Genomic DNA, 17,567 nt, shown 5'->3' with positions numbered 1-17,567 from the left:
TGTTTGGGTAATTTCCTGAAATTCAGCTTAAGATGACTCTCCTTACCTTTCGTCCACAACAATAGCCAAGGCTCTGCATAACTGGATCAATTTCCTGCTCAAACACCTCTGCCAGCTTGGAACAGTACTTATATACTCTAGATGTTTTGCGGTTGTAAAGCCAGGCATTGTTGAACATGAGCCAAATATCATCGACATACTGCCAGGGCTCCTGGTACTGTCCTGTGTCAAGCTTCCTCTTGATTGTAGAAAGATCCATGGGGTTCTTTACTATATCAAAGTAATCCTGAAAAATAAATAAATAAATAAGAATTCTGAACCCTTGGATGCAGACCTGGAATGTCTTTGCTTATCTCATCTACAAAAGCCTGAAACCCCATCTCAGAAAGTAATGGGTAAGACATTTGCTTTTGGTCAGACAAATTTAAAAATGCCCAATACAGAAGACAACTTTGCTCTGCAGGGGACTAATCTGAAAAAAAGAAAAAGGAAAAAGATGGAGCTACAGGATTTTGTTGTTACACACCAAAGCCCCGGAAAAGTAGTTATGCATTGAGAGAAATGTTTCTTTTCAATACACTTACAGGAATTCCTAGTAGTTGGGGATCCACAGGCTGTCGGAAGGGAAGGGACTCTGGGTCCTGACGGTAAAGTGCCTCCAATGTTGGCATAAGTGCCTGCCTCAACTCTTCTGGCTTGAAAACTTGTGAAAGGAGACACATAACATAAAATTAACCAAGAGAATTAGAAATCTGATTAACATCAAGACAATGCTTCATTTCCAGTTTCCCCACTCATTATCCAATGGTGAAGTGTTAGGCACTGACTAATTTACAATAGTCAAAACAGGAATCTGATACGGAACAACAGTAGGAATGAAAAATATTTTACTCAAGAGCTAATGTGCACAGTAAATGTAAAGTTTGGCTAATAGTTAAATTTCATACGCCTGCCTCCTAACCAGTGTTTCGTTAGATAAGGCACATCCTTCTATGGATGTCCTATTACCGAAATTCAAGTTCAAGTACCGAAGTTCAAGTCTCAAACTTAAGAAAACTACACAGGTTCTCTATGCAGCTGAAAAGAAACAATAAACTTACTTTTCCTCTTTGACTGTCCTGAAGCTGGTGAAGACTGAGTACCTGGAGTACTAGGTCTTTCCTCCTCTTCCTTCACTTCTTGCTTCACTTCTGGTTTTTTCTCTTCTTGCTCTGTTGATTCAGATTTGCATTCCTCAGACATGGATTCTACCTTAACCTGGAAAAGCAAGAAGACATTTATGAGCAAAAAAGCAAAAATAAAATAAATAATAATAAATTACCACACCTTCAAGAATAAGAATGAAGAAAGTGACACTGTATGTACTCCCTCTATTGCAGTGGTGGTGAACCTATGACACACGTGTACCAGAGTGGGTTGTGATGGTGTGGGTTTGGATCCGAAGCAGGTTTGGATTTTTATTTTTTATTTTGGCGGGGAGCACAGCTCAGCTAGCCATCGATAAACAGAAGGGTCTGTCTCTTACCCTTGAGGACAAACAGCAGGCTCGGGCTGTGCTGCTGTTTTCAAGATCCATGATGCAGAGCAGGGTGGGGGTGGAGGAGCCTGCCCTCCGACGCCAGGGAAAAGAGAGCTACGCTGGGCCACGCTTGCGCGAAGCAAAACACACACACGGGAGAGGGGGCAGCTTTGCAATGTGCCACATCGGGATGCTTCTGCCTGGCTTTTGCATAAAAGCCTGATTTCGTTGCCTTTCCCTCCTTTTTTTGAACTCAGAAGGAGGTTGCTCTTTCGCCTGTGCTGGAGAGCGGGGACCGGGTGGGGAAGAGGGAGAGCCAGTGAGAGGGCGGGCGAGGCGCAGGAGGAGTGAATGTCATGAAGCGGGGCTGGAAGAAGTGAAGGGGTGGAGGCAAGCTGCTCCTTGAAGACACCTCACAACAGGAGACCTTGCTGCCTGCATGCTGCGAAGCCAATGAGCCTCAGTTCTCCTTCCTGCCCACCCAAAGCCCAACCCAACAGAGTGACTCCAGCTTCCCTGGTGAATGGGTCGGTCAGCCAGCTCCGGGTTTTCCTGAGTCCCACGCTGAGTCGTGTGTGTGTGTGTGTGTGTGTGTGTGTGTGTGTGTGTCTGTTTCCTCTCTGCTTTTCTCTTGTTCTCCGATGCCCGGGAGAGAAGCGCCGAAGGGGCCGCAGAGAGAGAGAGAAACAGACACACACACTTCCCCACTAATAATAATAATAATAAATTATTTATACTCTGCCCTCTCCGGCCAGAGCCGGGCTCAGGGCGGCTAACACCAATAAAACCACAGCAAAAACATAATAGGGGAAAAAGGGAGGGGGGGGAACCAATTTAAAATACAGGTTAAAATAAAATTTTAAATGCAGCCTCATTTTAAAATAGCTGATAAATGAAGACCATAAGGAGAGGGAAACATAAGGGTCAGACCGAGTCCAAACCAAAGGCCAGGCGGAACATGCAGGGAAAGTATCCCGAGAGTGCTTCACAACACACACAAGTGCTGTCAAATTAATAGTGCAGATGAATTTACAGCAAGGCCACTGGGATCAGCACTTCCAGAAAGCCAAATATTTCACCACCAGCATGAAAAGAAGCCACAGATAAATTATTGTTCTCTGCAGGTGTGGCTTGCGCTATAACCATAAAACAATTTTTTTAGTCTGGGTCTTCTGATGTCACAATGAGTTTTTGCACCAAAAAGAGTGTGTGTCAATGAGACATCAGGTGACCCCACCCACCTGTTAAAATGCACCACAGGATGGGGGTGGTTCAGAATCTGACCAGCTGGCCAGAAACTGTTCCCCACACAAGTGCTACTAATTAAACTGCTTGGTCATCACTTGAGAGAAAACATCTAACCCCGCTTGTATCATGCATCAGAGACTACAGAGACAGATCTGGATCAAAAAAACAAAACTGAAATGTTTTAAAAATTAGTGCATTGACTTTCTTAATCAGCAAGTCAGACTGGTATAGTAGATAAAGTACCAATTTGGGTAGACCTGGGCTAAAATCCATGACATTTACAGGGCGACTTTGAGCCACTTACTCTCTTTTCAGCCTAATCTACTTCATAGGGTTGAGTGGATATATTGCAGCCCCCCTTTCCCGTATCCCTCCTGTTCTTCTTGGAAGAAAAAGATCCAGATGTGATCAAATGAATGAATTCCTAGGCATATCCAGTGTGAATGCCACACTCTCACCTCTGGCTTCTCCTCCATTTGAAGATCTGTTTGTTCTGACTCCTCCTCTTCCATTTTAATCTCCATTTTAATTTCAGGCAAAGGCTGCTGCTGCTGCTGTTCAGGAGCTGCCTGTTGAGAGTTCACATCTGCACTGTTGGTGGATGGTGGGTTTGATACTTGCCCATCAATGTTCGCACCTGAATGTGAAAGCTACAGAATGAAAGCAACAAAACTAGTAAAGCTACATGTCAAGTAGTGTTACACAGTTTTGCAGCAATTGTATTCTTTGCTTTATTTTGTGCTTCTAAGCTAGATGGTATCTCAAGCAACTTATGCCACGTGCATCTCAATAAGAAGAGGTGCTACACAAAAAAACCCCAGTATCTTAATACTAGCCTACCATGGAATTATGTCTAGCTATACCACTTTCTGCACCTTCCTCCCCAGAAATCACACACACATATTTTTATCAGATATCTGTAGTGAATTAATTCTTTGAAACTCTGCTATACAAAAGACAGCATGCATTCCAAAGTCCAGCATACTGTTCTATACCTTCATGCAATGCATGCTATTGAGACAGCAGAAACCATTTAGCCTTTGATACTGTATATAACAACCTAAAAAGATTTTGCCCAAGGTTGGACTTTCACTCTCAATAGCCCTAGAAAATTTAAACTTCCTTACGGGTGTTGTAGGATGCTGAGGCTGCAGTGCTGCTGTAGGGGTGGGCACAGATGCAGTCGTGCTCTGTTGCGAAAGAGGTTGCTGTGGCAGCTGCTGCTCTGCAGAAGGGGTAACAGAAACTGGAGGCTGCACTTGCGGAGTCAGCTGAGCCTGGGGAGGTGTTGGGGTCTGCCTCTGTGGGGGGTGCATAGTTTGTGACGGTGGTCCAGGTGGCATCGCTTGAGGAACAGTGGCAGGAGCAGACGCAATTGTTGCCTGTGGTGGTGCTGGTTGCTGCTGCTGCTGCTGCTGCTGGGATACCAGTCCTGGGGGTGTATGGTGAGGTGTGGGAGTACGACTTGGTACTGGAGAAGGAGAGTTTCGATGTAAAGTAGACTGTGGAATAGGAGGGCAATGAATATGACTCCCTTGAGAACCTGGCGCCACTACTGGAGAAGTCACAGGACAGGAAGAGCTGGTCATTTGTGCCTGTTGAAAAAAAGAATTGTCAGTATCTGAATAAACTATGTTTGGTATCAACAACTGAAAGTCCCAGGGGCAGATCTAGTCTCCATCAGCTCCTGCTCCCTCAGTTTGGAACACAAAGGAGAAAAGGATGTGGAGGGAGTGGTGTGACTTGCAGGCAGTTCACATCGGAGAATGGATGGAGCTTTGGCCCATCCTCCTCCTTCTCCCACTCAGTGGCACTCCTGTAGAACTACTTGCCAACCAATGAGAATGTGAGTAAAATGGAAGGCAGTGCACAGAGAACTTAAGGATAAGTACTAAGTACGCTTGCCTGAAAGATGGTCCTCACTAGATAATCAGTAGTGCCAGTAACTGGCTTGAATTAATAATTTTGCTCCCTTTTTATCATTCATCCAGGTCTACCACATACACAAACAAATCCACATCCAAAGAGCCTGCCAACAGAACTTCTCTCAACATACTTGAGACGTGGGAGTCTGATTGCCAGGTTGAGTCATAGGCGTGCTTGTTGGATTCATTCCAGGAGACAATGTAGGATATTGGGTCTGCTGAAGGAACTGACTTTGATTGGAAGGTTGTGACACCCCTTGTTGCATACGTGGGGAAAATCCCATCTGTAACAAAGTATTTATTATGAATGAATAAAACATTGTATCAAGCTAATAGTCAATGTTAAGAATGACATAGTACTTCCAGACATTAACATAGCAAATTTATTGATACCCTCTTATCAGATAAGTTGCCAGGGACTATCATGGCCAGAGACTTAAATGGTACTGCCTCTGGAATCTCAGCCCAGTAGCCCAATAAAATTCATTATTTGAAGCATGTTGCAGGTCTAACTTAGTTGACAGAACGGGTTAAAATATGATCAGTACTCCCTATTTAGAGAGTGGACTACCAACACATTTAAATACATAGGGTGGTATTCAAGGTAGATCCACCAAAATTAATAAACATGACCAAGTCAGATCTCTTAATTTCAACAGGTCTACTCTGAGCAGGACTTGAGTCAAACAGCACCTATATAGTTTGGGCACAGCAGCCAACAATGGAAAGCAAAGTCAACCAACCTGGTTCATGGTCCCCGTCTGGCTTAGCTGTCCAGGGTGCTGAAGGGGAGGAGTTTGCCGGGGTCCAACTGACTGCATTTGCATGGTCATCTGGCCAAACTGATTCATTCCTGGAAGTTTACATGTTTAAACAAGATTGGTGAGTTCATCAGAATATTTATACTATGCCACACAAAAAGTTAAATTTGTAAGAATCAGAGAAGGATGGGAATCTTTTACATAGGCAAGAAAGAAGGAGGAAGATGTCAGGGACAAACCAGTATCAGGACTGTGTGCAAGAGAATAAGGAGACCCAAGGGAGTGTGAAGCTTGAAGTTAAAATGAATAGAGACAGGAAGCAAAGGCAAATAGGAACTTTATCATGGCACTGGAAAGAGACACAGAACAGATATTCTGAAACAAATCAAGAAAGGAAAATGTACCAGAAATGCAGAAAAATCAAGAAAACACAGCTTGGGGAAAATGATTACATATGGACATGGCCTGTTGCAATAAAAAGAAAAGGGTGGCTCTTAGAGACAGTGTAAAGTATGTGGAAAGATTTTGGCAACTGACATTGCTGCTGCTGTGTCCTGCCATTCCACTGCCATGTCCTGCCCAATGCTGCTGTTGGCCTCTCACATCTGGACATACTGACCCAACATGTGCCAGCACTTTGGAATCTATGCCAACTCAGTGCTCGGCTCTGATCTGCTTGTGGTGGCTTGACATTTTAGAATGATGTTGGACACTGCATGATGGGCAATGTCAAGCTTAGCATTTGGGGCAATTTACATTGGCAGGCAGCTGCTAAGCACTAGCTCAGCACCCATTCCAAATCATGCCATGCAGGAAACATATTTGGAGGAAGGTGAATAACTGATGGTGGTGGCATGCTGTGGCAGCACCGAAGTGGGAGCTGAATAGGGTGGAAGCACTGTCAGGTAGGGGACCATGCTGGAGCTGGCATGGGAAGCGGTAGAGACAAAGAAAAGTCCCTACTATAGTGCCAAGTTGTTCAGCTCTCTTTTTCTGAACTCTTACCTGATGGTGTCTGCATTCGATTCACCATCTGGTTTGGCACATTGGCACGAATCATAGATGGATCGGGAAGAGGACCGTCTGTAATGTAGTTGAACACCAAAATTAAAGAATTCAGACATTTTCATTTTTTAAAAAGTCACTTTAGGGTAAGGGGAACTTTAATTCTTAAATTCTTGGACATATTTCAGCATTTGGGGAATATTAACTTTTACATCTAGGATGCTAAAAACCTAACAGCAGCACTATCTTTATAAAATTCAGCAGCTGATCAACCAAGTTCTATTTTCAAGAAACAAATGTATCTTTAGAAACGAAATGCCAGGATGAAGGGCATTATTCTGAAGGTACTTTCAACAGAATGTGAAAGCATGCACAGTTCTCCAAGCATCCTCCCTGAAACTGACGATTATGTATCACAAGCAGAACAAAGGAAACCTTAAACAGAACTATATGTAACTGAAGAGAGATTAAAGGGTGTAATGTCATTTGTGTAGAACTATTCGTTTTAATGATCAAATGTTTGCAATTATACAGATATATCAGAATGCTGATAATGAGTTAGCCGTTTTCACACATGCTTGTCCCAATGCCTCCTTTCACACAGACACAACTGCTTTGCCATGTTTTCACACTATGCACTTCTAGGCTCTGAACAAATCACACAACTATATGGGGTGAAGGCTCATATGGGTTATTCCCTCTGTACCCAGCTGGAAGATGACTGTCACCCCTGTAATTCTTGAGTGCCCAAGAATCAAATAGATTCAAATGTCTATTGTTGTTGTTAAATTCATTGTTATTGTTAAATCAAATTTTGTAAGGGTACAACACTTACTTGCTGTCATCACGGGTTGTGGCTGCCCCATGGGCCCCTGACTGATAGGAGCTGGTGGCATGACTGGGGCATTTGGTATCATATTCTGCCTTTGTAGCCTGGTCCTCCTCTTTTCCTCCAGTTCCTTCTGGATCTTATAAATTTTCTCTGCTAATAAGTGGTAGTACTCTGCCTGCAATGAGAAAAGTATATGAGATGCATACATAAGGAAAGCTTACAATATGCATATTTCCAGTCCACCCGAGACTGAAGCTACACCATATTAAGTTGCAATCTTTTTTTCCTGCACAGAAAATAGTGGCCACATTCTCATTAGAATTTCATTTTAATCCATACTAGTAAAATGCTGATCCTTGTGATGGATGGTATACACACATAGAAGGTTGCCCTTCATACTGTACTGACCTAGAAAGGGGGAGTGGGGAGAATGTGACTGGGGTCCCCATCAGTAGAGGCCAGGATACTTTGAAGTACCAGGGAGTGGTCTTGTACATGTAAGCCCAGGAAATCAAGATTCAGTGCCTTACTTCCTATGGCAAAACTGTTCATTTTACACTTCAAGTCTCGCAGATTGTGTTCCGTAATTCAAGGGCATCATCTAGGCTGCAGTTCTAGGTTGCCTGAGCATTCAGTCAGCTGACCACAAGTACAAGTAACTAGTCAGCAGGCCCTATAAAATACTAGCCTCAAAAGTTTACTCCTTATTCCAAGTAACTCGTCACTGGAATGAGCCTACACCAGAATGATATTTTGCTAATATTCTTTGTTTGTAGCTTTGGAACTCAGCCTCTGCCTCCTGCTTCAACTGACAGACAGCACTCTACTAGGTCCCAGAATACAAGGTCTCAAGAGTCTGTCCTTTGCACGCAAATACCCAGTGTCTGGCATGGTGGGCAGGTTTGGCCATAAGGCAACATTGTCCCAACTGCAGCACTTCATTACTGGAGTAAATGGACAAAAGCAAAGGAGTATAAGCAGGAGAACTACTGAAATGGGGGCTAGTTTCTTGGTCAGAGCAGGTTTCATTCCTCACATTTGCTAAATACTATCCTATTTATATGAGGTATGGCAGGAACTACTCAGAACCAGGGCTTTGTCACCCCAATCTGGCTTGTTTCTTGGTGAAAATAGCAGCAGTGGGGAACCTCTGGTCCACAGTCCAAACCACAGTTTCATATTTGGCCTGCAAAGCAGTTTTCCCCAAAGTATGTCATATATGACATCAGGTGTGGGGTAGGTAGAGATGCAGCTGTCAATGCAGCTGTTGATACACAACTATGAGCCTGAAAGGGTGCCACTGACTGTTTCCTGGCAGGGAAAGCAGACTTTGCCTCTACAAAGCTAAAGCTTCAAACACTTTAAAGCACTGTGCAGGGCTCTTTGCAATGATGCCATTCTGACATCCAGTGATTGACAGGAGGGTAGACACAAAGCTAGCATCTACTAGGGATCTGGCTTGCAAAGCCTAAAATGTTTCCTACTCCTAAAATAGAGTATGTTTGAATCCTTGGAACTTGCTTCAGAGAAAACTGGAATTTGCTACAAATGATGATTCATTAGTATTACTGAAGCATTCCTTCCAAATACTTATTATATATACATACAATGGAAAAGAACATGACTGGCTTTTGATCAACATAATTACAGAAATGACAAAAAGACAAATCAATTTATAAATTAATACTTTGATACCAGAAAATTACAAAATAACTTACCCTGCTATTTGCTGATTCATACATGTCGCCTTCTACTTTCCGAGCATAGGAAACAAGATTTGCCATGCGCCTATCTTTTAGTGCTGCAGGGTCAGGAGTTGGAAATATGGCTTGTACTCTGCAAGAATATAGAGGGAAACCTTGAACCAACTATTTGTCTCCTGAACTTCTGGATCCAAAAATCTAATGCCCACAGCTAGAGTTTACGTTATTCTTAATTTTTGTCAACTTCTGGTAAAAGCCAAGAACAATCATAGATGGGAATTCTTTAGCTGTACTGGACCAAGAGGTACAAATTGTCTAATTCAACTCACTAAAAGCTTGCAACATCCAGAAAACATAAGATGCCTTAATTAGGAATAGGTGTTCAGTACAAATATGAAATTAGCTGTTGTGATGCTAACTCACAGGCAGAACAAATTCTGGAATAAGAAATTGAAGAGAATCCAGCAGAGTATAGCTTGGTACAGCAGGAAGAAAGAGAAAGTCATGATAACCATTTCTCAGGCAAAACAAGCTTTTATAACCTTGTTATTTCAGGGAATGCGACTGATCCAGTAGAATCACCCTACAGAGGAAATTATAGTCTTCTGAACCTTTCAATCTGTAACATGAAGTGTCTTACCACAAGGGGCAGCAAAGCATAGATCCAAAAGTTCTCAGGGCTAGGCCCAGGGGTTGCTAACAAAAGGCTACTTTCTACTCATACGCTCTTTGAATATGATGTCTGAATAAGAACCAAAGTTTGCCACACTGAAACATCTATTGTCTCAATAAAACATGTCTTGACTGGGCCAGAAGACAGACAACAAAACCAATCCTCATCCAATCAGTGCAATATGTGAATTATGATTAAGAACTGTCCCTTACTCAAGTGTGAGCAACACTGTTACCTACAGCACTACTAAACAAGCCCCTGAAGCATGCTAGCAAACACGGCCTGGGCTTTTTCTTTTCAATTCAACTGTTTTTCCCCATCATGAAGAAATGGCAATGGTCTAGATCAGGCACAGGCAAACCCAGCCCTCCAGATGTTTTGGGACTACAATTCCCATCATCCCTGACCACTGGTCCTGTTAGCTAGATATGATGGGAGTTGTAGTCCCAAAACATCTGGAGGGCCGAGTTTGCCTATAACTGGTCTAGATTACATGGACTACTTATTACATTCCCCATAATCCATGTGTAGGCATAAAGTAGATCTCTGGATGGTTTGCTGAAGATCCACAATGGTTTGACTCCAAATAGCTTATCAGTAGCAAAATGGGTTACTCAAAAGAAAACTTGGGGGGCAGGGAGTGGGTTAACAGGAATTGATTTTTCTGTGAAAGGGTTGTCAGCTAATTTTTGGTACTAAAATTGTCATTAGCCTGATAATGTGTTCAGCCTCAAGAGATTCTGAATTTTAAGTATATCCACCCAATAGTTCCTCTGGCTCTTGCTGGCAGAACTTAAGCTTCTAGGTTTTTTGTGTTGGTTTTTTTGTGGGGGGCGGATAAAGCCTGAAGTCTCCCCCAGCTTATTGCACTCCAATTAGCTGATGAATAAGAGCCTGAGTGGAACAGTGCTAAGGAAAATGCATATAGCCTGGGGAGGTAAATTCAAATTCTCACTAACCTGGTGTGTATCACATTGAACCATAGTTTGAAACAAATTATAATTTAATGTGAAAGAGAAACATGCTGCTCGAAAGTTCTCATGGCACTCCTTCCACACACACTCATGTTATACTGTGGACAAAATAAGCCAGAGCGACCTGGCTTGTCAAGCCAAACCCGAGCCTGTGGATCATTTTGTCCAAACGGACTATGGACTGAAACCAAGGTTTGTTCCAGACAAGCTAGAGTCTGATTTGCTTCATCTTTAGCACAGCAGAAGCAAGGGAGAAGCAACATGAAAGTTTTGAGCGGTGTGCATCAGCATATTAAAGCTCTGTTTAACTATGGCTTAATGTCACATGCAAACTAGGCCACTGTCATTGTTGTAACTGAGATAGAGGACAATACACCAAGTATGCTACCTTGGAGGAAAACAGCGATGTTAAATAAAAATCTTCCAAATAAATCTATCACAATGAGTCTGTCTCCTGGTTGAAACCAGTAATAATTTCTTCTTCCTTATTGAGTCAGTATAGAAAAATGTTCTGGGCATGTTCAAGATAATATCTCTTTGGTTTATTGGAAGTCATTTCAATTCCCCTATGGATGCCTTGGGGGGGGGGAGTTTATGTGACAAAGGTTCTAAGTACTGAAAAATGGCTCGTAACCTAGGATAATTTATTTGGGCAGAGTTACAATGCTGTGTGTTTGTTCACCCATCACATCATGCACAGAATTGCCATTTAGCCCTGGAAATGACTTGTGTCTTCAGGAGCAGGGTGTGGAAACAATTACTGAGAAATTAAACTCTAATGACAAAAAAAGATAGCTTAAGACAACATGGATGACATGCTAGAACCAGATCACACCACTTGGCCCCCACTGGCTGTTTCCTCTGAATTCCAACTACAACACCCTTTTAGGCATTTGGTTCAATGTAGAGATTCCAAATGAGCTAGGCAGCAAATTGGAAGTATTGCCATCTTTGGTCATAAGGCTGATTTTTTCCTTTCATTAATAACTCTGTCTGATCTTTAGACTCCTACTCAGTCTCCCACAACTCCCATACAAGGGTTACCGTAACTGTAAAGTTAACGAGGTAACAAAGTGAATAGTTACATCCATCACCTATGGAAGGAATGCAGCAGATACATTTAGAAGGTTTAAGTACTTTTATTGCACTATTTCAATTATTTCATCTAGAAGTTTGAAGATTTGGTGATCAATACTTACAGTTTATGAACAAGGTGATTTCTGAGGTCCTGAGTAATATCTTCATGCCATGGTTTCCGAATTCCAATGCCAGAAGGATGTGTTGCTGTTGGCATGGCTCCCAAACTGGCAACATTGGCATTTTCATTCATCATGGTACTATTAAAAAAGAAGAAGAGGCAATTATCAAAGACACAATAAACCTCGTTAAGTGAGACTTTCTTTATATGTAAACACATCGCAAGTAATTGTATATGAAAGTGGCCTACTCATGCTCAGATTCCTGCTCAGCCATAGGTGGATAAACATTTCTTTTCTCTGTGTGTGTGTGTGTGTGTGTGCGCGCGCGCGTGCACTTATGAACTTCTGAAACACTGTTTTAAGTAAAGAGACAACTGTAAATAAATAATGGCTTAATACCTTGGCACCAAGGAATAGCAAGTCACTATTGGTGCTAAAATACATATGGATGATATTGCACTCTTCTTTCAGGCAAGGCTCTACATTAAGGTGAGTTCCAATATTCATTCACTTTCCACTTTATAGATGGAGAAATACAATTTTGAACATTAGCTGCCATTTCTTGCATCTGGAAAGTCCTGAGTACTTGTTATTAACCAACAATAATTTACAGTGGTCAGGAGCTGAAGCTTCAGTGTCCTCACTTGACCTGTGTCCCAAGCAATGAGCAGCAGTAGCAACATTATGCACAATAACCAACTTTAATTTGTACAATATCTACCAATCACAACATGTACCTTTTTGGGGAAAAGAATTAATTATTTAGCCCAGTATATGATATATATTAATATTACATATCATAGTTCAAAACATGTGCTATATAGCATGTGTATCACTAGCAGAATGTGCTATACTACTTCACTGACAACATTTAAATGCCAACACTTTCCAGTCAAAATAGAACCGGCGATCTAAGAGCGTGTAGCAGCACTACAGAATTCAGTAATGAGACGCAAGTATATCTACTATGAAAGCAATGCAGCTACTGCAAGGTATTTTGCTTTACCTATAACCTTTACAAAAAAAGTTTTTCAGGTAAATGTGGAGCCCCTATGGCAGAACAGACAGAGTATCTCTATGCTAACTCAGATTTAGATCAGGCAGACAAAAAAGCCATTTCTATCATAAAGAGCTTTATTCAGAGGTCACAGATAAAATTTTAAAGTATACAATATTTTCCTTTTGTAAAAATCCCTCCTGTTCAAAGTTACTATTTTGTAGCTCTGTCACTTTTGTGAATTCTTTCCTCAATGTGTTATTCCAAAAGTTGCTTTCTATACAATTAAAAATAAACTTACTTTTGAGAATTCATAGCTGGATGCAACATTGATTCAGGTAGAAGACTCTGGGCTTGAACACCAACACCTCCATTCACTCCCATAGGATTAGCATCTAGACCAAAAGAAAGAAAAGATTAAAATATGCTCTACTGTAGATTAATTGCTTTGGGTGCTTAAGTTGTTTCCAGATATTCTAGGGTACAAATGCTGCTATCATTGCTGCAAAACAGATTTTGGCCCTACTACAAAACGGCTTCTTTCCCTCCATATGAATGTGTAGGAGCAGCTCAAGGGGGGAGGGAGCACTTATGACGGCAGAGGCAGATCTTGTTTCCTTAACTGAGCCTCAGATTGCAGCATGTTTAATTTGTTCATCAAATTAAAAATGAACTCAATGGGAATCATTGAGATAACCCCTCACTAGGACTACCCTGAGTTCAACTTTTTGGTTATACTAGAGAACAATGAAACTTTGAAAACTTGCTTTTGCCATGTACAAAGCCTCACCTCACTATCAGCCATTCTCCCAATGGTTGCAAAACTTCACAAATGTCTTTAGTAACATACTTGAATAAATTGTAGCTTAGGTGTTGATGGTAATATTTTTGTTCTAATGTGGAATTACATATTTTATTGTTGTTGCTATGATTTGGAGTTGTTAGCTGCCTTCTGAAATAAGGTGGGATATACATTTTTAAAATGAAGTTAAGAACATACTTGTAGGATTCATGGGGCGAAGTCCCTGTGGTGACTGTCCTTGCTGCTGGCTCTTCACTTGAGCTTGTGTCTGTGTCTGCATCTGATTCCCTTGATACGTCAGTCCAAGGGCAGCATAAGCCCTCTCAATCGAACTGGGGTCAATCTGGTTAGCAGTATTTATGTTGGGGGTTGTCTGCTGACCAACCCCTACAGAGCCAGAATTTCCAAGTCCTACTGCAGCACCACCTAGTAATGCTAGAAAAAATGAAGACATGAAAACGATCAAAAGCAGTGACTAGAATGAACATAAAACACACCAACCCTTTTATAAAGTCCTTAGTAACACACCAATAAGGTTTGGGGCATTAAACTGTGTCTGTTGCTGACCTGATAAGCATGGAGGCTGCTGCCTACCACAACATGGGCAGCTATGGCTGCGTCCTACTGTATTTGCAGACACGACTGCCATCACAACATGATAGTGAGGCCAGAGTAGAGGGTCCATGTATATCGAGGGTCCCTGCTGTCAGGAGCACTGCTTGTCCTGTAGGAACTTGATCCTGCAGCTGTCTCTCACACCAGCCATTAATAGTATTAGGAGAAACATTATGAGAAATGGAGTGATACTGCAAATCTGTAATGCCCTAAAAAGAAATAAATTAGTGACTACTTACATTGTTGATTTCTTTTGTCCCCGGCATTCTTGAGAGGGAGACACACAGGACAGTCATGCCGTGTACAATTCTTCCAGTGCGATATGATTTGTCGTGAAGATGCACAGTGAGCCACTAAAAAGAGGGTTAAAAAGCAATTTTACACTTAAAACTTTAAATTTCTTTGAGCCAGCTATACATGTGCTACTGATGCACAGAATCTATGCACAATTACTTGGAGTACAGTGTGACTCACGCTTCTGAGTATATTGGACTGCATATATCTATATCTCCAGAATTGAAAACTTTCCCCTTAAGTCTTCTTTTGACTGATAGGTCAAGGGAAATCTTAGTTGATTGAAACTTATCTTACCCAAGTACAGATCAAGGCTTTTCTGCTCTTTGCAATAGGTCACCCAGTCTGGATCTCTTATTACTTATTGCACAGTGGAGGTCAAAGTTGATTGCTAAAACTTCAGTATCTGTATCTCTCATCCTGACCTTGTAACTTGTGAGCACAAATTACGGCAAAATTGTTTTTCAAACAGTATTAGCTTCCTACTGTCACAATGGTAACATTTCCGGAGGGGCTTGACTTGACTTTACAAGAACAGGACCAAAGATTCCTATGAGATGAAAAACTTTATACTAACCCTGGCAAGATTTTCCAGCCTGGCAATGTGTCATGTGGTTGAGGACATTCTTCATGGTTCGACAATGAGGGAGGTTGCACTGCCGCACCTCACCATTTGCTTGTTCCCGCCGCTGACATTTGTGAGCATGTAGGAGGAGAACAAGTTGCTGCTGAATGAGCTTGCGCTTTTCTGGGTCTGCAGTTGGTGCTCCTGATCCCATGCCCTGGGGGGCAGTTGACACCATCCCAGCCTGCTGAACTGGAGGTGTCTGCTGTTGACCCTTCAAAGGTAAATAAAGAAGACAAATGGAAGTCTAACCCTGACAGTTCTCTAGAAGTCAGCAGAACACAAAGAAGTTATTCATGTCTTTTGAAAGTTAGCTTAAACCTGTAGAAGCAGCAGCTATATGAATTACTTTAAGATAACTTAATAAATCCTCTCTCTCAGAGAAAGCTCTTATTCCTTTGAAGAAAACCCATTCTCAAGCAAAGTTCCACAATGCAACTTAATGCTCATATAGTCCCTAAAGAAAGCAGCCATACAACACAGCCTACTAATATAATGAGTATGAGGAATGATTTCATGAATCAATATTTTCTAACCTCCAGCAGCCAACACATAAACATGCCATCCCTAAATATGGAGCAATGCAAAGGACAGATCAAGCACAGGAGACATAGTTATTATAGCCACTACCAATGCAACACAGCAAACTAATATTGCTGAGGTTGATAATTAGAAATATATGTCCTATTCTGCTTAGCAACCACCTTGCAACGCCACTTCTGAGGCTGATCTTTGGAAGTGGCAATGCAAGCATTATTCCATATTGCTTTTCATTCAACTTCAGAGAGCTTGACTTGATTTGGTTTTAAGGATCTTCAGGCTTGCTTCATTAACTGGGGAGGAATAATTATTGTTTTTCTCTTTTAACAAGGGGTCAAGGTATGAGAGTTCAGCACAACTAACATTGTACCATCCATGGGAGAAATTCAGTTTTCATGTCAGCTTCACCCAAATACAGTAGTAAAGGGATTTATTCACTTTCAGCCTGTTTTCAAGTATACTGGAGCTTCACAGCTTGAAACTGGGCACCATAGGCAAAGGCTAACTCCAGTTTGAACAAAAGTTACACTAATAATTGAAATGAGCTTTCCTCTGCGTTACTGTTCCATATGAACCATGTTTCATCCTTCCCAAACTGACTACAACATAATACTACAATTGAATTACCCTTTAGCAATGCTGTAAATTCCAGAACTTTGACTCTTCACATGTATGGTGATTCATAGTAAAACCCCACTGACATGAATGGAACTTCCCTATACAGGTGGTAGGATTGTGGCACTCACAGATAGCTTCACTCTCTTCAAATTAATTGGTGTACCCAATACCAATTGTATTTCAATCACAACTAATAAACTTACTCTTTATTAGAGTAATACAACATACCTAATTAGCATGATCTATAGTCATACAGTGAAGCTTTTAAAGTGCTCTTTGCCAATGCTATATGGATTATGGTGTACAAGTTTACACTGGCCCAGTTTGTACATAACATTACTCCATGGTTTATTTTAAACTATGAGAAGTGTGCTCCTGCCCACTCTATAGTCCCTTTGGCCTTTTAAACCGTGAATGGGTGTGGGTTATTGTTTTTGCTTGTTACTATGTTATGTATTTTTGTATTTTTATATTCTAAACCATGCTGTGATCCTCGGATAAAGGGTAGTATATAAACTTAATAAATAATAGTAACAATAATTTGTTCCTCCCCTACTCCTGCATGTGCCCGCCCCTCTCTCATTGAGGTAACTGTTTGACCAGTTCTATGAAGAGCAGTGTTAGAAACAGAGATATTAAAGCTATCCATCATATGGCCCCTGAAACCTAGGTTACGGGCACGCTAATGGAATGTTTAGGCACTTTTTTAAACAAAAAAAAAACATGATTACAAAGCCGAAAATGAATTTTGTATACTGTCAGCTAAAATCTGACTCATGCCATAGCACGGCAGCAAAAAAACAACAATGATGCTGTGCGCCAGCCAGTGGCGGAGATGTCAGGTGCTATCCTGGCGCCCAGGCATCTTCACTTAGTTGCAAGTGTCTGATAGCCAGGTGCAAAATGAGCATGGTGCCTGGCTAATTTCGAATGCTGTAAGAGAGGGGGGAAATTTTACCCATTCAGGGGAGTGTAAGTAGAATTCACCTCACATTTGAATTTCTTAGGTTAGTCAATTCTCATTATGTGCCAGTGTCAGGAAGCCTCTGCAGAGGGAGGCTGATGTTTCTGCCCTCACTCTAATTCATTGACATGAATGTTATAGCAGTAGAAGAATATACTGCCTATACTCATTAAATACTTTAAAATAAGCTCTAGTTTAATGTATTGTGTGAACTAGTTCACTATTGGAATCTATTAGATCTGAGAGCCAAACCAACTGTTGCTTATTGGCATG

The 17,567-nt window shown here is 41.5% G+C and overlaps 1 protein-coding gene across 1 annotated transcript in view; it reads right to left on the bottom strand.

Annotated features, from left to right (window-relative positions):
* Positions 1 to 17,567, bottom strand: part of EP300 (EP300 lysine acetyltransferase) — a 79,462-nt gene that overhangs the window by 25,240 nt on the left and 36,655 nt on the right. The window contains exons 4-18 of the mRNA XM_083701747.1: positions 15,125 to 15,386; positions 14,493 to 14,606; positions 13,837 to 14,073; positions 13,138 to 13,231; positions 11,840 to 11,977; positions 9,009 to 9,126; positions 7,294 to 7,465; positions 6,459 to 6,536; positions 5,436 to 5,545; positions 4,824 to 4,976; positions 3,895 to 4,362; positions 3,226 to 3,417; positions 1,101 to 1,257; positions 585 to 703; positions 47 to 286 (exon numbers count right to left, since the gene is read on the bottom strand). Coding sequence (XP_083557873.1) covers positions 47 to 286; positions 585 to 703; positions 1,101 to 1,257; positions 3,226 to 3,417; positions 3,895 to 4,362; positions 4,824 to 4,976; positions 5,436 to 5,545; positions 6,459 to 6,536; positions 7,294 to 7,465; positions 9,009 to 9,126; positions 11,840 to 11,977; positions 13,138 to 13,231; positions 13,837 to 14,073; positions 14,493 to 14,606; positions 15,125 to 15,386 — 2,652 coding nt within the window. The remainder of the gene's footprint in view (positions 1 to 46; positions 287 to 584; positions 704 to 1,100; positions 1,258 to 3,225; positions 3,418 to 3,894; positions 4,363 to 4,823; positions 4,977 to 5,435; positions 5,546 to 6,458; positions 6,537 to 7,293; positions 7,466 to 9,008; positions 9,127 to 11,839; positions 11,978 to 13,137; positions 13,232 to 13,836; positions 14,074 to 14,492; positions 14,607 to 15,124; positions 15,387 to 17,567) is intronic.

The sequence above is a fragment of the Podarcis gaigeae genome, assembly GCF_964106915.1.
Source record: "Podarcis gaigeae genome assembly, chromosome: 10".
In the NCBI taxonomy this organism is placed as follows: Eukaryota; Metazoa; Chordata; class Lepidosauria; order Squamata; family Lacertidae; genus Podarcis; species Podarcis gaigeae.
This window is presented reverse-complemented; position numbering and strand designations above follow the sequence as displayed.